Source organism: Crocodylus porosus, unplaced genomic scaffold (genome assembly GCF_001723895.1).
Source record: "Crocodylus porosus isolate Cpor-Errol unplaced genomic scaffold, CroPor_comp1, whole genome shotgun sequence".
Taxonomy (NCBI): Eukaryota; Metazoa; Chordata; order Crocodylia; family Crocodylidae; genus Crocodylus; species Crocodylus porosus.
In genome coordinates, this window is record NW_017728906.1 from 167,491,700 (window position 1) to 167,512,173 (window position 20,474).

Genomic DNA, 20,474 nt, shown 5'->3' on the forward strand with positions numbered 1-20,474 from the left:
CGAACTTGGAGCGTCTCAATTTTCCATTGAATTTGCTATACTAGCACTGCCAGAAGTTACTACATAGTGTATTTGTATGGAATAAATTACTTTTGAATTTCATTGAGTTACTTTCTAGTTGCCAGCTATTTTAATACATTGATGTAATATTTTATCCAGTTTTAATCCAGATATTGTGCCTTATATATGAATATCTCTTAAAATGGTGGTAGGCTTATGTTATGTACTTCATGCTAGGCCCAGAATGACCTTCTATTTAACTTGGTACTAAAACACCAAATGCCCTCGCTGGTTGTGAGATCAGGTCCTCTTGCCTGTAATTGCCAAGACATGCATCATAACTGCTTAACATTTTCTCCAGAACTTCTTTGTCCAGCTCCAGTTGTCGAATGGCATCTTGCTTGATTTGAAAGATGTAAAATAAAACAGCAAGCAGCAGTTTAAAAATTGCTGCTCACTGTTGCAGCTGTTGTTCCAATCAAAAACTACTAGAAAATCCTTTTGAATTAGTTATACTGAATTTGTAACAGTCTACTGCATAAAGCTGCTGCCATTCCCTGGGGAAAGAATAAGCCTGACATGGAGGGAAATGATTAAAGCTGTAATATCCCTTTTTTCAGTGAAAATAAAAAATGTAGTTCTTCAGTCTGGACCTAATTTAAAGAATTCCAAACTCTTCTCTTCCCTGCCCCTCCACCCCTCTTCCTCCCTCTTAACTTCAACATGTGGGACACTTAAAGGGAGAAGGAGACTGGAACTATCCTAGAGCCTTAAAAAAAATCCGGGGGTATTTTTCTCATGAAGTCTGCTTTTTGTTTGTCATTACCTGCTAAAAGATTTAATTACTTATTTCTGTTGGTAAGTGAATCCTCCAGTGGAAGCAAATAGAAAAGCATAGTCTGTGCAGCTTTCCTATTGTAAATTGTATTTTAGTAGTGTATGCGCCATCTTTTTTTAATAACAAATGTGTACAGTCTCATTGGCAGTTGTCATTCTGTTGTTTAGTAGATGGGGATTACTTCTTGCAGATACAAATGGCTTTATTGCCTGACCCAAAACAATATCGCAAAGCTTTCTTTGTATGGGATCACAGTTGTACTGAAATCATGAATAACATGGGGTAAAAGTAATCACAATTTTCAAATTTCTTTTTTACTTACTTAAATTGTCATACAGTGTGACTGTGTACTGTAAATAGCTGTTTTTTAATATAGTGGGAGCTCCTTTTCACTTGTTGGCTGAAGTGATTCATTGACATGTCAGCTCTAATTAATTCCTATAATATGAACTAGCTCTGCCAAAACTCCTGCACAAGAGTTTTTCCTGTCTTCCCTTTATCTCTGAATGGTCTTTTCTTCATAGCTTGGGCTTTCTTGTTCCCTTTATGAAACTGCCAGCTGGCTAGCCCTACATTGGTTTAAGTTTGGTATGTTATCTTCACAACTGTGATGAATAATTATAGACCAGCTTTAAGAATGACTCTTAATTTCTCCAGAAGATGCTAGCTGTTAGTTTCCAATGTACTGTGGGTGAGTGGAATTTTTAGGTCTCATTCATTTGATTCTTTAATAAGTTTTGAATAAACTCCCTTGCGTGATTTGAAATGAAACTGCTGTATGAGAGTAAGATGACCATATTATGTAATAATTACACAGATACAGAGGTTCAATACTACATTTTTGTGGTGGTACAGTGGTGGGTCACTGTGTGTAGGGCTTAAACCAACCTCTCACTGTTAGTGTTAGCTGAAAACTTTCTCGGTGACCAGGTAATTTCCAAAAGTGCTCATTGCATGTTTCTAAAACATTCCTTTGTATCCTTTGGTTATGACTATTCTCAGTGATAGTAAGCAAACCAGATGGGCTACTGGTTTAATGTCATAGATTAGTACTGCAGCTACTGGTGCCTTCTCTACTAATTCTCATATAATTGTGTTCCTGCCTCTTGTTTGATCTTCTTTAAACCTTGTCTGTAATTGGTTCTGGATCTTGTATAGCAAGTTCTTCAGGGCAAGGACTCTCATTACATGTCTATGAAAGTCTCCAGAAAGGGTAGTCCTGTTGCTGATTGAGCCATCTGCCACTACAGTGGTACAAATAATTAATAACAGAGGCTTAACTCATGCACTGGGAATTGAGAAGGGGGAAATTTTATTTACCACAGTTCCTGGCTCTGAAATATTTTGGTATCCTTTATTGTTTCCTGGTATTACTGCTTCCTGGCTGATACTTGCACAGTGGTCTGAGCTACACATGGGTCTTGTTTGATCTTATTATTGAGGAAAGGGGTGTCAAACATGGCCCATGGGCCAAATCTGGCCTGTAGAGCTGGGTCATCCAACCTGCAGATCATGCCCTACCCCTGGCTGGGATGGGGGATCCAAGTGCCTGGGTGACAGTCAGAGTGCTGGAGCTTAGCAATACCATGATAATGAGGCCCACATTGCAGCTTGTTCTGGAGCAGCAGCCGCGTGCACATGATCCCAGTGGTCTGCCTGCAGTACTGCTGGAGCTCCAGCACCCACTTGGCTGCCAAGCACCCAAGCTAAAGCAGCAGCACTGGACTCCAGAAGCACTATAGGAAGAAGACTAACACCACAGTTTGTTCCTGTGGCAGTAGCTTCTTGCTGGGCTTCTTCCTGTTGGGTCCCCATCCACACCAACTAGAGCGGCCATCATGCTTGCTGGATGCAGCATGCAGGGGTCCGTGGGCCTGATGCAGCCGGGATGTGGGTCTGATGCGCTGGTCTCGCGCCACTCATCTGGCCTGTGGGTTCAGATGAGTTTGACATCTCTAGATGTTACCTCATTGGGTGGCTGTATGAAGATATAGAGCAGGCAAAGGGTAGTAGTGATTCACTGTCTCCTGTGAAAATCCCTAAAAGTCTCTGTATTCAGAGACCACCACAGCTGCCCCTTTGGAGCATCCCAAGGGTGCACAATGCCCTGAAGGAGTTGTGAGGAGCAAGGAACAGGCTAGTGCATCCTCAGGGATTGAATGCTCTGGACAGTCTCCACTGCCCTGGGCTGCTGATGGAATTATTGTATATCTTTGAGGCAGAACTCTTTCTCAGGCTCACAACCTGAGCCCATGGGTAACAAAGGCAGTTTGTTCTTAATTGCCATTTTATGACAGGATTGCAACTCCATTCATTACTCGTCTCTCTGAGAAATTACTCGCACCAGGAGATTCCCTGAAATAATTTCACTACTCACGTGCATAACTGTTCACCATGGGTTTCATCTGGCCTTAAAAGCAATGCATCAAAAAGCAAGCATTCTTAATCTTTACAAGCAAATATCTGTTTGTCTTTTACAGGATACTCTTGCAGGCTTATTTCACAAAGCATGTCTCTCATCTTGGTGAATGAAGATTCTTTGGATGTAAGTCACCTTTTAAATTTTTTCATTGTGATGCTTAGTATAAGCAAGTACTCTTAACTGTTTGAGCTGTATTCACTTCATCTTTTTGTTAGACTTCTGGGCCAAGTAAACACAGAACTCATTTTTAAAAAACAGTCAGTTAAAACGGCATAGGGTGTACTGATCTCTGTTTCTATAGTTTTGAACATAGAGCTGTAGACCTATTTTACCAAATGGTCAAAACATCAAAATATGTATCATTGGTTCATTTCTCTAGTTTTTACTGTGATTCTCACCAGATTATTAAGAATTTGGCTTGTATTTAAATAAAATGTATTCCATTAGGATTTAGCTTCCTTAGGAAAATGTGTTGTTATTTCACTTAAAGCAGCATGTATATTTTAGCTGTTTTGTGTGACCCCTAAAATATTTGGAATTTGTCTGGGGAAAATGGACAGAAGGAAATTCATAGTGCAACTCGTATAATTTTATAGTATAAACAAAATTAGAGGAGAATTGTTGTTTGTGTATTTTAGTAGCTGGGTCATGTTATCAAATACAGTCCCCCTCTTTCTGCACCCCCCCTCCCCAAGTACCTAAACGTGTTGAAATGATCCATAGAGGATAACTCCTCCCACTAATTCATTTTAGAGTGGTGATGCCTGTGTTTTTCTTTCCATTCCAAAGCTGACTCCATGGTCATTTCAACATCAGTATCAGTGCTTTATTTGCTAAATAGCTCCTCAGACTCTCCAGAAGGAGTCTGTCAGGGGAGGTCTACAGTACCCCAATGAGGACTGGGTCTCAAATGTACCTGTACTTACATTGATTTGCAACTTGAGGAATGGGTAACTGTCACAGAGCACTTAGGTGCCCTGCTCCTTTTAAAGAGGGGAAACTGCTAGGGAAGAGCCCTAGCAGTGAGTGAGGAGCCCCAGCTGCCGGTTGCCAGGGTAGTCAGAGTTAGCTGGTGATCCACACCTGCCAGCAGTCAGCTGACTGGCAGGGGCAGGGCCAGGGCCTGGTTCACATTTAAACCCCTAGAGCAGGGGCCAGGCTGGCAGTTCCCCGCCAGCAGCCAAGGGAGAAGGAGCTCTGCTGGAGCAAGCAAAGGGGAGAAGCCTGATTGCACGAGCAGCTCCTGATTGCTGTTATGGGGTTGAGAATTCCCTAGTAGGGATTGAATGTTGTTTTAGTCAGGCGGCTTAGATTTGATGTTATAGCCCAGGGGCTTGTGGTTGCTGTTAAGAACTGGAGGTTTGGGTGAAGCTAACAGGGGTTGGAGGAGGCCTCATAGGGGAGCCCTGGCAGCATGGAGATCCCAGCCCCAGAGAGGGGGCCAGCATTGAATGCCCAGTGAGTCGCAGAGCGAGACAGGGCCACGGAGAGCCCAGGGAGGACAAGGGAGCCAGAGTAGAGTAAGGCCCAAACTAAATGATGTGAGTGCCATCTGCGAGGCTTGGGCTGTGGTGTAGGGGAGGAAGGGAGCTGCAGATAGTGCCCCCTTGCATTGGGGCAGTAAAATGGGCAGCCTCCCACTTAATTAACATCTTCTAATTAATTAACAACAAGGCATGGCAGGGGAGAAGGCAGGTCATTGCCCCATAACAGGTGGATGGACCCCAAAGGGACAACTGTCACAGTAACCCATGCCTAACTGCATGACAAGTATGAACAATATATCATCCTGTGAGTACCACAATAGTGATACGATTTCTGAAGGGTTAGAGTTAAGTGAAGAGGGAGACTTCTGTGGCGAAATAGCAGTAACTGAAGTGCTTAGAAAATAAACTATATGAACTGTATCATGATTATCCTCTGTCACTAGTGTCACTACAGAGTGTACTGGTCAGACTCTTATTTTTAAGATACAGGTATAGCATCCTGGGATCAAAATCTCCTGACAATATCTGAGTGGGAGAGGATCAGGTTTCTGGCAGAGGAAAGGGAGCAACATGTTAGAACTCTGCTGTTGCATTCATTGTCAGCATTTAATTGTGCTTTTACATTTGTATTTCTTTTAGAAGTTCCAGCAATAAACATCATGGCTAGGGACAGAAATTCCACCTCATCTAGGATAAGTTATTCAAAACCAGTTCAAATCTGTAATGCAATAGAAGTTCGCTGCACGTAAACCACTTTCAAAATGTCTGAAACCAGTTTAAGATAAACCTGAATCAATATAGCATTAGACTTAACTGATTTAGGTTAAAATGGCTTATTGAACTTCTGTCCCAGAGCCCCTCCAGACTCAAGTTAACTCACAGTCCCCTAGCATCCCAGGATGCTTTGCACCTACCCTACAAACCACCCCCACCCCCATCATCACCACCTCGCAGGGTGGGTGGGTTAGCCTTGGCACAAGCTATCTGCTCCAGCTAAGCAGGGAGGCATGTTCTAGTGCAGGGGCAGGCAATTATTTTGCGTGGAGGGCTGCTTACCCAGTTTTGGCAGGCTGTCAAGGGCTGCATGGGTAGCCCCACCCTGTGACAGGTGCCTGGTCACGATCTTGGACCAATTTCCCGATGTCTTGGGAACAGTGTTCCAGGGCCAGCACCGGTGGGGCCCAGAGAACACAGGCTGGCAAGGGTCTGTGGAGCCGGGCTGGGCTGCACCAGCAGGGAGGGGGGAGCTGGCCCGACTCCATCGAGCCCCTGCTACCTGGGACCCCACGCTCCTGCCACCCTGCTCTGGGCCCCACTGGCACTGGCCCCGGGCTTCCATTGGCTCCCTGCCTGCTCACACCCAGTGCTCCCCAGCCCTGCGGTACAGGCGGGGGGCAGTGCTCAGTCCCGACCCCTCACTCACCAGCAAGGGAGAAGCTGGTGCTGTGCATGGGGAAAAGTGGCCCCTTGCTTGCCCCATGGCCCGTGCTCTCAGCTGCAGCTGCTTGCAGCTCATGCAGAGCTGTCTGGAGCAGGCACAGGCAGCTCTAGGCAAGCTGCAGGTGGCTGCAGCACAGGGTGCTTGCCATGGTGCGGGTGAGGGGCCACTTTCCCCCGTGCTCAGCACCAGCTTGTAACCTGCCCTGCTGCCAGCCTGGCAGTGGGACCAGGTTACAAGGTGGTGCTGAGTGCAGTGGGGTGAGGAAAGCAGCTTGCCCATGTCCGGTGCTCCACACTGCAGCCGCTTGCAGCCTGCCTGGGAATCCCTGTGCCTGCACTGGACAGCCCCATGCAGGCTGCGAGGGCCTGCTGCAGCAGGGAGCATGAGGCAGGCAAGGGGCTGCTTTTCTCCATGCAGGGAAAAGCTGAGTGGGGGGAGGGGGGAAGCAGCCCTTCACCTGCCTCACACCCGGTGCCCCCTGCTGCAGGTGCTCGCAGCCTGCACAGGGCTGTCCAGAGTGGGCGCAAGCAGCCCCACATGGGCTGCAAGCAGCTGCAGTACGGGGCACCAGGCATGGGGTGAGGAAGGGCCACTTCCCCCACCCTATGCTCCTTCCTTGCTGGGGATTCCCCCTGCCCCCACTTACCTGAGCTTCCCGCACCGGAGCAGCCACATGCTCCCTGGTCAGAAACCCTGGCTGGGGGGTGGGGCCGGGTGGGCGTGGTGTCATTTAAGCCTGCTGGGCTTCCCCTGGGTCCTACTGCCCTTGGTTCCTGTCATTTTTGACAGGAGCCAAGGGCAGAGAAATATTAATTTTCTACACTTTTTTTAGGCACCCTGTGGGCTGGATGGAATGGCTTCGTGGGCCAGATCTGGCCTTTGGGCTGTATTATGCCCATCCCTGCTGTAGCTCCTCCCGCTCTGGCTTCTGGCCTGGGGCACTGCCAGCATGTGGCTGCATTTCTGGAATCAAAAGTGAATGTGTTTAGACTAACCTGCAAAGATTGAACTGATTCAGCTTCAGGCTTTTTGACTGTTTATACGTAGCCCATGTGTTTTTATCATTTCACAAGCATGCATTTTTTTCTGGTGCATAGATTCTATCGTCAGAAGGGACCTCAGTGGGCCATCTAGTCCAACTCCCTACCCCTGCCAGGCAAGAAAAAGGTCATTTAAACCTCGGGTCAGGTGACCCCAGCCAAGTGCCTGTCCAGTCTCCCCTTGAAGACCCCCAAGGATGGGGCGAGCACCACCTCCCTTGGAAGCCCATTCTAGATCCTGGCAACCCTGACCATGAAGAACTTTTTTCGAATATCCAGTCTAAACCTTCTCTCCTGTAGCTTATGGCCATTGTTCCTTGCTGTTCCAAGGGGTACCCTGGTAAACAGAGAGTTGCCTACTTCATGTTGGTCTCCCTTGGTGAATTTGTATGCCGCCACAAGGTCCCCCCTCAGCCTTCTCTTGGAGAGGCATGTATTTCTATAAACAGAAGCATCGCACCTTGCTTGAGCATTTTATTAGGGAGGTATAACACTGACCATCTTGTCTGAATAAAGAAACAATTTATGTAGTTATGATTTTTATTGATTATTAAATGCATAAAATGGGATTATTTTGAACTACGTGTTTAATGCACACTTTTGCATATTTGTATGTGGACACAGCGATTCTTATAAAAGGCCCCTACCCTTCAAACTTAAGGACTAACTGCTTGTATATTCTTTTGAATGCTCAGTTTCCTTTTTGCTGGATCTAAATGGTGAATGCCTGTTTTTTCTGACCAGCTAACTGGAAAAGACATCTGTAGATGGCTAGCTGGATTTTAAGCCAGAGAATGGAGGGAAAAAACCAATAAGAAACAACCAAGTTGACATCTGCTTTCCCCATAGAATAGTTATCCAAACTCGTTAGTAAGACGTGTATGGTTGGTGGGGGGTAGGAAATAGGTTTTCTTCTTTAGGGGGAAAAAAGAATCTTCAATATCAGAGACCTGAAAGGGATTTTTCAGTGTTTTCTTTTCTTTTCTTGTGTGTATTGCTCATTTGCATCATTCTCAAATATTTTTATAAGAATATATGTTTGAAAAGTTTTCTTGTTTTTCAGATCCTTGAAACAATAGTCTACAGTGGTGACATGTAGGGGGTGCATGTGCACCCCCTGAGAGCATTGGTGTACCCCCTGACAGTAGCATTCCTGGGCACGGAGGGGGGCAGGCGAGAGCGCTGGTGCCCCGCCCCCCCCCAAGAGTGCCAGCCAGGGAGTGGGGGCACCAGGAGAAGCGGTCCCCCCCCCACAGCCAATCCTGCTGACCTGCAGTGCCAGTGGAAGTGCCAGTTGTGGGGTGGCGGGACCCCTCTGCCCCCCCGGTCTGTGGGATTGGCCATGGGGACACTTCACCACTCTCTCCCCCCCCACCCCCTGGTTGCTGACTGTCTGCTGAGGGGGCAAGTGCCCCCTCTGACTCGGGAGGTAGCAGTCTCCCATGATAGTCTTATCATGTTTAACATTTTAGAATAATTATTTATCATACATCTTTGAAAACAGTGAGAGGTGTGAAGTTCTTCAAGGGAGGAACAGGTGAAATCACTGATTGGAGAAAGGGCGAGATAGTTAGCTGTGCTTTAGTCCATAGTTGAGCAGAAAGTATGGAAGGATGATACCTTAGGGTGTCTTTACATATGTTCTGGGGTTGGAGGTAGGGGGGCACTTTGATTAGAGTGGCTCTTGGGAAAAACTTAACCAAAATGATAGTTAAAGCTTTCTGCTTTAGGTCTTCCAACAACTTCATCACCAGCAGTAGTGAAAGGTGGTTTCTGTTCATCTTCTAAAAGAAGGCAAAGATCAATTGGTGATCATGTTGTGAATAACCTGACTTGAATTAAGAAAGTTGCAGCCACCTTTTTACAATGTCATCAGTGTAGCACAAAATGAGACATTTTAAAGCAGGTTTTGAAACTCTCTACCTTGGAAATATTCCTTAAGATAGATGTGAACTCCTTGTCCCACTGGTTAAAGTGGAAAGAGAAAATGAAAAAGCAGAACCAAAAGAATCAACAATAATAAAGGATAGTAAATCAAACAATGGACATGACTAAATAATTGCTATAAGCATTTCTACAGGGAGCAATGTATTCCTACTTAGTGATATTTATTCTGTCTGAAAAGAAGAAAATTCAGGCTAGTTGTACTCATTTCCTAGACCAGCAGCTACAGTGTATTAGCTCCTAATGATCCACCAGAGAGTTAATGTAGCCATAAGAAACAAAAATGGAACAAAGTATCAGCAATAAATAACTTATTCCTACAGTTAAATAGAACAATATGTAAAAATTTTAAAAGTAATCGGAGACTTGCACCTGGTCTTATTCCATAAAATATCATCTTTAGGGGTACATTGGTCACCTTAGAAAATTTACAAGTCTGTCCCATGTGAAAGATGTTGAAAGTGAGGAAAGAGCCACCCTTATGCATGATTTTGAGCCTCTCCTATTATTTGAATCTTCTAGAATGGTGGTAAAGCTGGAATTTAAAAGATTCTGGATATTAATGTGGAAACCTGTACACTGGGCCAAAACCCCTGTAGCAAAGAAGATGGCTATTTAGACCTTTTCTGATTACAAGACTTCTAATATATTAGGAACTTTATATATCCACCTACTCGTGCCCCAAACATGAAGGCTGGTATAAGGGACTTCCATGGGTAGATGCAGGATTTTGAAAAGGGGCTGTAGAGGGTAAGGTGCTTCAACAAATACTTTTCTTTAGTTAAAAAGTATCTAGAAGCTTTACTGATAAGCTAGAGGTCCAGGGCTGTATTACTCAGTATAAGACTGAAGCAAAAACAAATATAACTTTATTGGAATGTGCATTAATTTGATATATCATATATCATTTTTGTAAAGCACAAAAATAGGCAGAAATAATCAAAAAATGTTGTTTCATTAGTCGTCTAGTCATTAGAATTAAATGTCCATCTCTTTCAGATTCATAAAACAAAATCAAGCTTTCTTGACTATTTTGGCAGTCATCTGAGTTAATATTTTTAGCTAGAGTTAAAAACAGTCTACAGGGCTCTGATATAGGAGCTACATCACCAGGAGCAGCTAGTAGCAGAATTGCAGAAGAAAGGTGAATTTGATTAATAAAACATCAAGGCCATTAAAAAGGAGTGAGGGCTGTTAACACCTTCTAAATGAAAAATTTAGAAGGAATCGAGTTGATGATAATGAGCCATGCAGTCAATTGACTCCCTCACTGCTGCTTGAATAGAGATGCTGCTGCCACTGCCAGACAGTTGGTTTAAACTCTGGGTGGAGCAGGAAACAAAGGGGGAGTGGAGGTGCTGGGGACTTCCAGACCAGGTGGCTAAGGAACAGATCAAATGCAATAAAAGGCAGCCCCCTTAAAACTGAGTTCAGTGGGACAGCTTCCTAGAGCTGTCGATCTAACAATGAAAACATGGGCCTGCATATGCTGCAACAGTAGGGAGAGGAACAAAACAACTTTAAATCATTATTGTATTGATGTTTCCTGTAGCCCACATACTTACTTCAAATGTAAGAATGAACTTTGGAAAAACTATGCTATCTTGCCTCAACCCTGTAAAAGAAGGTATGGGAATCTTGACCCTTGATGTAGAGTATGAAGGTAACAGTGGTTTGGATAGGGATTTGTTCTTGCAAAGTGCTGAATGGTCTCTAGTCCTAATGATCTGGAGGTTTATTAAATCAAAAGAGCAGGTAAACATTTTGCCAAAATCAGGGATAGGCAGTTTAAGCCTCAAAAACACCTGTTGCTTGAAAAGGTTAGTTATAGCAATGGAACATTTATTCAGAGGATTGATAGTGGGAAGGCTGCTTATCTTCTGATTTTTATCCTGTTCTGCCAGCACACACGCATATAAATCATAAAAAATATTATGACAGAGGCTACTCTAATTTAGCTAGTGTGAAAGATCAGTGCTTTCATCAGTGGTGCTTTTCATTCTTCTAGTTTTACTTCTGTAAAATAATTCTTTATCATTTATAAGTTTTAGCCAGAATGATTAACTTCTGGTAACTTTCGTAGATTTCATAGACATTAGGGCTGGAAGGGACCTCAGAAGATTGGGTCCAGTCCCCCGCCTGAAGGGCAGGAAGTCAGCTGGGGTCATAGGATCCCAGCAAGATAAACTTCCAATTTACTCTTGATAAACTTTAGATAAACCAGACTTAAAATGACAAACTAAATCTCACTCATAAATGTCTTCGGTCCATATTTTAGGAATGGGGTTGTAGCTGGTCTGAGTGACTCAGTTTTGGAAGGGGATATTTGTTTCAAGCATCCCCCATGGCTAGTGAATATATCTTTTCAGTCTCCATTCATTAGTATTCTCAGAATATTTCCACATAAAGCACAAGCTTTACTTTGTGGACAGACCACAAAATGTATCCTGTGTTGATACTAAAAAAAAAAAAAAAAAAATGTTCCAAAGTAAGTATCTTTCCTTAATGGGAGGGCATTTTTTTACCAACAACTTTGAATGATTTGGCTAAAACAGTATACAAATTTAACATGATGGTATATTTCTTCTTTTCCTCTTGTATGTACAAAAATGCCTTCCATGAAATCAACACTGCATGTTCTTTTTTTCTACTATTGCCCTTAGATATCAAATATATAATAAACAACTGGTTCATATTCAATGGATTTTATGTATGACAGATTTTTGATGGTTATAAAATTCAGCTATGCAGGAATACAAAGAGAAAAAGTGATACAGCAGCAGCAGAAGTCTTTAGTAAACACCAGAACTAATGGGAGCCCTGGAAACATTAAAAGTATATAGTGATATAAACTGAGAAAGAACCATGGCTTGTCAGACAACCGAAGAGCTTGTTGATTTAGAACTGGTCTCCTGAGTGCAGCAAATTGGTGATTACATGGTGTGTCATGAATGTATGCTATGAGAAATGTCTAATATCAAGGGTAATTTTGATGCTTGAGGTCAGATAGCAAGCTTCTCCACCATAAGTAAATAAAATAAAGTGTTCCACTAAGATGTGGGGGGGATGTGGGCACACTAGAAGGTAGCATCAGGCTTCAATCAGACCTAGACAGACTACAAGGGTGGACGGATGTGAAATAGGATGGGATTAAGCACAGACAAGTGCAAGGTGCTGCACCTGGGGAGGAACAACTGGCACAATACCTACAGGTTGGGGAACTCCCCTTTTGTCAGCACGGAGGAGGAAAAGGATCTTGGAGTCATAATTGACTCTGAGGTAAACATGGGCCGGCAGTGTGGGGAGGCAGTCAGGAAGGCCAACCGCACCTTGTCATGCATCCACAGATGCATCTCGAGCAGGTCCAAGGAGGTGATCCTCCCCCTCTATGCGACACTGGTCAGGCTGCAACTGTAGTACTGCGTCCAGTTCTGGGCACCACACTTCAAGAGGGATGTGGACAGCATCAAGAGGGTCCAGAGGAGGGCCACTCATGATCAGGGGCAGCAGGGCAGGCCCTATGAGGAGAAGCTACGGGACCTGAGCCTGTTCAGCCTCCACAAGAGAAGGCTCAGGGGGGATCTAGCAGCCTATTATAAACTAGTCAGGGGGGATCAGCGGGCATTGAGGGAGTCACTGTTCCCCCGTGCACTGCCAGGAGTGACCAGGAATAACGGTCACAAGCTGGCAGAGGGCAGGTTTAGGCTAGATATCAGGAAGCACTACTTCATGGTCAGGGTGGCTAGGATCTGGAACCAACTTCCAAGAGAGGTGGCCCTGGCTCCTACCCTGGGGGTTTTTTAAGAGGAGGTTGGATGAACATCTTGCTGGGGTTGTATGACCCCAGTATTGTTTCCTGCCATGGCAGGGGGTCAGACTAGATGATCTACTCGGGTCCCTTCCGACCCTAGAAACTATGAAACTATAACAAGGTAGCAAGTTTACTATTGCAGAGCTACTGAAGTGGTATGTCAAAGAAGCTATCATTACATCAAAAACATAAATGAGCCGAAATTCTTCATTAGTAAGGCTCATGTAGTTCAGTTGCTAAGTTAGGCTAAATATTTAAGGAACTTTTTGGTGATCTGGTTATATTTTTTTAGGAAAGGACTAATCAGATGCCTCTAATGCAAGAACTTTTATGCACCTTTGATGAGTAATGATTATCGTGACGTGCTTGACTGAAAATAAATTGCATTGCTTTCTTCTTGATTGGCTAAAATTTTATCCCTAAAATCACATACTTTTCTTAGAATCATAGAAAAGTAGAACTGGAAGGGACTTGCAGAGATCATCTAGTCCAACCCCCTGCTTGAAACAGGATCATCCCTTTCCAAACCATCCCATACAAGTTCTAACCTATTCCTAAAACTATGCAAGCCAACCGTGTTGTGTGACTACAAGGCATATTATCCCAAAACCCCAAGAGTGCCCTACCTGCTGCAGGTAAAACAGGGGAACTAGGGCTATCAGTGTCTTGCCACTGCAAGCATTCTTAGAATATACTTGAGATCCAAGGAAGAGGATCATGACCTCTGCTACAGAGGAAGGCGAGCAGTTTATCCCTAGTTTTCTTCTAAATGTAGAGTTTCTTAATAACATAAGAGTAATGTAGCTGTGATGGTCTAGAAATTGTGTGAAAGGTAAGGACTACTTAGGGTGGCATCTTTTATTGGACCAACTCATAGGCCATGTCCAGATGTGGGAGAAAGTTTGGTTCCCTGGGGACAACTAGTGGCAGTGCACCTTGTGCTGCTGCTAGTTATGCCTGGGAAATAGCTGTGTCTCACATGCTCTGGCATGTGGCAAGTTATCCTGGGTGGGGTAGGGAAGGCAGGGGCAGCACTGGGCTGGGCCCAGCAGCCTTACTTGGGGTCGTGGAGGCCTCCTGGGGCTGCAGCAGCTGTGTGAAGCTTGGCCAGCAGTGGAGTGTGGCTCTGGCCAGCCAGGCTCTAGCTTTGGGCAGTGCATGCTGCCCCTGCATGTGCCACTCCGCTTTTTTTTTTCCATCCAGTTTTTCACCCCTGGATATCTGGCTTGCAGCATGGAGAGCAATGGAACATGTGGTATGTGGCACCACAGCATCTGTGGCCCTACATACTGCACAGTGACAGTCATCTGAATGCAGCCATAATTGGATAGAGTTAGACAAGCTTTCAAATGCAAAACATTCTTCATCAAGACTTGTATTTGAAGCTTGTTTAAAGGCCTTGTTACAAATTAATTTTGAGCAGTTTCTGGAGCTCTTAACCCCTGGAATGCCTGCATGTGGCAGGCATCCCAGGGCACCTTTAAGTGGTTTAAAGCACTTGTTATGTGGCTCAAAGTTATGCCACTCCAAGGCTGGATTATTTCCTGGTCCACATAATCCACTTTCTGTTCCATTTAAGGTGTGGCCACTCCCCATAGATGTGCCAGTCAAATTGAAGTTGTGACTACAAGGTAGCACTAAGCCAATCAACATTTATGCAGCTTGCAGTGTAATGTGTAACAAGGCCCTAACTCTATCCCAACAATGTAGTTGGTCCAATAAAAGTAATCATCCTAAGAAATCCTTGCCTCTCATGGGGTTTCTCAATAGAAATATATATTGTTTTATATTCCTATATACTGTAGTGATTACAAAGTTGTTAGATGTTTTTGTGCCACATGGCATATTGAAATGCATTGATACATGACTTATTTTAAATTTGAAATTATATTAATTGGAGTTATATTTCATATATTTTACCTCTGAAATCATTAATGCTAACATAAATTCTTACAAGATCCAAGTCAAGCTTAGAGCTTTTAAAAATTGATATGCTTTCCCCTTGTGTGACTTTTCTGTTTCACTCCTCACCATACACCAGCGGGTGAGATGTGATTGAACTACTGTCTTGACTTGTTTTTGAGTGCTAATTTTTTTTTAAAACATGCAATTGAGGGAAAATCAATCATTTCTTTTCTTTCCCATTCACTTTCTGAAGAGAGTAATCCCTTGCTTGATTCTGCTGAATTCCAGAAACTTAGTTTACTAATCTGAAAATGTTTTATACCTTATAGATTTAAGACTACATAAACATTTTTTCTCTCTCTCCCTTCATTGACGTAGACACTGTTGGACTTTCTCTCCCTATTTTTCAAATATTATTTTTTCAAGCAAAAATATTTCAGGCACTAGAATCACTTGGAGACTTCCTTTAGTTTCCATTTCTTTCTGTTAAATATGTTGGCAACTTATTAAAATAGTATCTTAATAAAATACTCTTAATCTTAATGTACTACTCAGATCCTGGGCCTGGAACTTTTAAAAAAGTATTTCATGGTAGACACTGAACTGTGTGGGAGAAGCGGGGAAAGATAAATAAAAGTGTATCAGATGACCCAAGTAAAGGCCCTGAATGAACCTCTCCCCTCCGCCCCAAGATAATGTGATTGACTAAGAAACACAACATAGTTTTCCACTACTGTTAAAAGGTACAAAAAGGGATGCTGGAAATCGCATCCATCAGTTCTTATATCAGACATAAAGGCATTCAGGGGCCTGTTCCTTGAGCTCATGAATCAGACATAATTCTCCTTGATTGGAGGATACATATTAATTTGAAGTTATATGTTTAAAGCTGAGTTTTTTTTTAAAGGAAAGAGAGAAAAATGATTGGTTAAAAGAACAAATGTGAAGAACCAAATCCTGCAGTTGTCATTCACAAGTGTAGTCCTTTCTCATGCAGACGATTCCATTAATGTCACATGCGTAAGGGTTACTTGCCTACATAAGACTGTTGTAAAATCAGGACAGTATTATCAGTACTTGTTAGTAATTACTGTATATGTATTGATTTTACTTGGAAATCTCATTCCTAAAACGTCGTATATGAAATCACCCCCCTCTGTACAAAGTCAGCACGTCAGCATAATTCTTATGTTTGAGGTTAGTTGCTTACAAGCAAGACGTTGCCGAAGGGCAAAATATCTTCCATTTTTCTCAAGGTTGACACTTCATCAGCATCTAAAGGCTATTTTGTTTTTGTCTCATAATATGCATGACCCATGATAAAATAAGGGAGTTTATTCAGCCTGGCAACTAGAAAAATAAATTAAATACAAGATTTTTGACTTTGCTGTAATGAGTGAATAATGTATGGAGAAAGGGGGTTACTTGTGTCTCGTTCCATTTTTTGGGAAAGTGGATAATGGATTTCCAAAAAAAGGTTTCATCAGAATTAACTCCCTCTGCCATGTGCTGCTTTCTAATTGTATAACAAATGTAGGGAATGTGGAAACACCTTTAGGGTGGTCAGAGTAGAACTAAGAGCCTAGTTTGCATGCTGCTTTGAGACTGGTAGTACAGGATGCCTATGTTGATTGAGTTGTTGTTGTTGATGATGATGATAAGTGAGCCTTCTAAAATGTATTTGTTTTTCAGTTTGGCTCTCAGTGGTATTCAGTTTTGGCACTGTATGAATGATCTCATGGCAGGCAGTACATTTCTGTAATACAGCATTAAGGCCTTGGCTTAGAGGCATCTACCCGCCTATTGGCTCTTGGGTCTTTTAAAACTGGGATATGTAGTTATACATTACATTTGCTCCTAGTCATGTGCCCTACTGGAAGTTACTTCTTGGTTCTATGGAGCGACCTAAAGTAAAGGCAAGACCCAAGAAGAGAAGTTGTGGACAGCTAGAGTAGGAGGCACCTGCAGGGAGTTGGAATTGAGTTAGGCGAGGAAACCACCTTTGGCTGTGAACCTTTTGTACAATGGTTATAAGGACTGTGGACCCCTAGGTTAGGGGCAAACATTCAAAAAGCCTGAACCTGAATTGGTTTAATCTTTGCTGGTTAGTCTAACTGGCTAGGCCAAACCAGCTTGTAACTGTTAAGACATCCCAGAAATGCCGGCACATGCCTGCAGTGGCTCAGGCTAGAAGCTGGAAGGGGTGCTAGAGCAGCCCTCCCTTCCTTTCTTCAGTGATGAGCTGAGGGATGTGTGGCCAGGACCTGGCAGGATGCTCTGATTAGGGAGGGATTCCCCACCCTCCTGAGTAGCCCAGCAGGCAGGTTATAACACAGTGTTTATCACTCCTAACTCAGTGTTTATCAGCCCATTAAGAAAACAAAGAAAAAAAGTGTTTCTCCATTGGTTCAAGCTCTTTTTAAACAACTTTTTCCAAGGAAGCAATGGAGGGACCTTACCAGATAGCTGTTGATTAGTTCTAAAAAGCCCTATGTGGACACAGTCCTGCCTGCCTTTGTCTAGTCTGCCACAGTACAGACCGTAGCCAACATGTGGTCTGCTAGCTAATGCTGAAAGGTGTCTATGGCAGAGGAAAGCGGGGATCCTTGCTTAGCAGGGACTGGTGAGTAAGGGGGGGGAGGGGAGCAAGGGGCAGCCAGGCAGACTCCTGCAGTCTCTGGTGGAGCTTCAGCCAGGGAGCAGAGGGGAGGGGCCAGCTCTGCTGTGGAGCTGGTTTCAGAAGCTTTTTTGATCAATTAGCTGTGCAGTACAATGTGCAATATTTTTACCTTCAATGTTTACCTTCAATGTTTGCACTATTTTAATGCATGTATGAACTAAGATTGCCTATTGTCTAGCTTAAATGGGATCTCCCGCACTAAAGCTGCTTGTTTGTAGCTATGAGTATGGGGATCCAAGTCTGTAACTATAGACTTGATTTTACAGTGTTTCCATAAACAGATTGTCCAGCATCTGTTGATTCTTGGTGGAAGCACAGCTACTGATTAAGCATGCAGGTGATTTTGTTGTGACTGTACAGAATATTTGGGAGTCAAAGTAGAAGACTTGAATTGCTTGTTCATTGCATTTGGATTTTTCATTCTTGATGTTCATAGTTTCTTCATACAATTCAGGTACTGTGTTATTGCCAACTTTTTTTTCTAGCTAGTGCAGATAGGGAGGCTTGGCTGTAAAAGAGTTAGAAGTACTGACCTGCCTCTCAGACATAATACTTAAATAATGATTGATATGGAGAATGTTATTACCAGGGATTCTGGTTTTCTCTATTTAAAAATTGCAAATTCCCTGATAAAAATTGCAGCTTTTTAAATTAAAAAACCCAAAATCCATGATGAAAATGAAACACCACTATACACATCAATTGAATGCAATGTTTTCTTGATATATTTACTGTTTTAAAGCAATTTGGAAGCCTAACAGTGCCTCAATCACTATAATAGAATAAATGCTAAGTGCTTATAAATTTTGGTATTAGATTTTAGGTTTTTTTATCATGGAAAATCAGAGTTTCTCTTGCCACCTTTGCTCACCAGGACGCAGGTCTCCAGGCTCCACACTGCCCATCCACAGTCCAAGCCCTGCTGTTGCCCCTCACTCCCCACCGACAGACACCCCACACCCTCAGCCCTGCCAGAGGGGGCCCCCAGCTGCCAGGGCTACAGGGCCAGGGAGCCAGGTCTACAGGTTCCTGCCCCCACAGCAGCACCCAAGCCCCAGCTGCTGCCTGTAGGAGGCAGAGATTGCTGTGGCAGCGCAGTGGTCAGCTCCACCCCCACAGGTGGCACAGCTGGAGCAGACCCCGTTGTGGGGGGTGGGCTGTGGGCTCAGGCTCCCTGCCCTGCTGCCTTCCCCCCGGGGCCTCCATGGCCCAGGAGTTGGGACCTGGCATGGCAGGGCAGAGTGGGGCCGGGCAGGAAAGCTTGTTGCTGCAGCTGCAAGCCCCATGCCACCTGGCAGCAGTGAGGGGCATGACCCCGTACTGCTGCTCCCACTGCTGCCAGGCAGGCAGGGGGCACTTCATCAGGGCAGCACAGGGTTTTCAGCGGCAATAAGCTTCCCTATTTGATGTCCTCTGTTGATGCAGTAATGTCTGCTAGTCTCTGTGGGCTGCCTGTGAATGGCGGCCAGTGGTACATGTGGACCCCGCACCCCTGATGGGGTTTGGAGATGGAGCAGCTGTTAAACTCCCCAATGGGGTGGTCCCAACTGGTCGCTGCCATCGCTGCTGCTGTCACTGCTGTTGCAGGAGGTGACCAGCGTTAGATGACATTAGTAAGAAAAAGCAGTGGACAGGGATCCAACGATGTTCGGCGCTGCCGATGGTTTGCGGTTTAAAAAGGCTAAAAGGCTTAAAAAGTTAAAAGCCTAAAACTGCGAGGGGTGGGGTGACCAGCGCCTTATAAACATCAATAAATTACATGGGACAACAAAAGAGAAAACAGGGTGTGCTTGTGCGGGTCATAGATTCAAAACTAGCGCTCCCCTGGGGGACACCGAGCAGAGCACCCCAGACAGCGCCCACTGGCTCGCAAACTGGGGGAGCTTGCCAGCAACTACTGCCCAGTGGTACTCCGCTGGGAGATGTGCACAAAGGACACTGAGGAAAAATGCCCCTAGGTCACTGGGAGCCTTCCTGGCCAGAGCCTCCTTCCTGGATAGCCAGATGACAAGCTTGGCCAGAGCCAGGAGGGCCAGAACAAAAACAACCACCACCCGCTTCTCCCTGTGAATTAGAAGGTGTATTTTTGCAGAGTATGGTTTTGGAGACTAAGTGCTTTGTTGGCCCATTCCTCTGAATGCTGTCTCTTCTTAGTCCACACTTGTATTTGCACAAAGGAGAAAGCAACAAGGTTCCTGAATGTGCTTGTTGGTTATTATCAGCACAGTAGAAATATAGTCCTTCAGTGGGACCCTACCCTCAGTCAGAGACCAGAATGTAATCTTCCTGCCAAGTGTTTTAAAAGCAACAAGGGCCAGATTCAAATCTAACCCTCTTAAAATTAGCAAACACATCAGCTATGGCCCCCACCCAGAAACCTGGGAAAACAGTTTCCTCTTTGGGTCCCCTATATGGGGGAATACTTCCTCTTTCACAAGCATTGCAAAGGACAAAACATTTTTTGGGAGAAGCTGCAGTAAATGGGAATTAAGCACAGACTTGTTCAAATAATATGTGCAACATCTAGCTCCCCAGCATCTAGGACAGTAGTGCTTTGCCTCAGTTTCCCTATGTTACCATGAACCTCTAGTGGATAAGTATCCTGAGATGTATTTAACTTTCTTCTTGTCTCTGCCCTCGATACAACCTAGCCATCATTTGTTGTCAGCAACGTGGTGAGCCCACCATGTTGTAGCCATTTAAAAAAAAATAACATAATTTATGACAGGTTAGATGGGAAACTTTTAATAGAGAGAGGGAAGTATTGGTAAATACTCTGTAAAAGACCATTAATAAAGCCTCATTTAGAATACTGTGTATGGTTCTGGTCACCTTTTTTGTTGACAGAAGAATTTTACATTTAAACCCCTCTTCTCTCCCTCCTCTCCCCCACCCCCCTCTGCCCC

General features: G+C 44.1%; 1 protein-coding gene across 1 annotated transcript in view; it reads left to right on the top strand.

Annotated features, from left to right (window-relative positions):
- The window catches only part of ATP8A2 (ATPase phospholipid transporting 8A2), a 541,321-nt gene that overhangs the window by 138,859 nt on the left and 381,988 nt on the right, over positions 1-20,474 (top strand). The window contains exon 24 of the mRNA XM_019530163.1: positions 3,319-3,383. Coding sequence (XP_019385708.1) covers positions 3,319-3,383 — 65 coding nt within the window. The remainder of the gene's footprint in view (positions 1-3,318; positions 3,384-20,474) is intronic.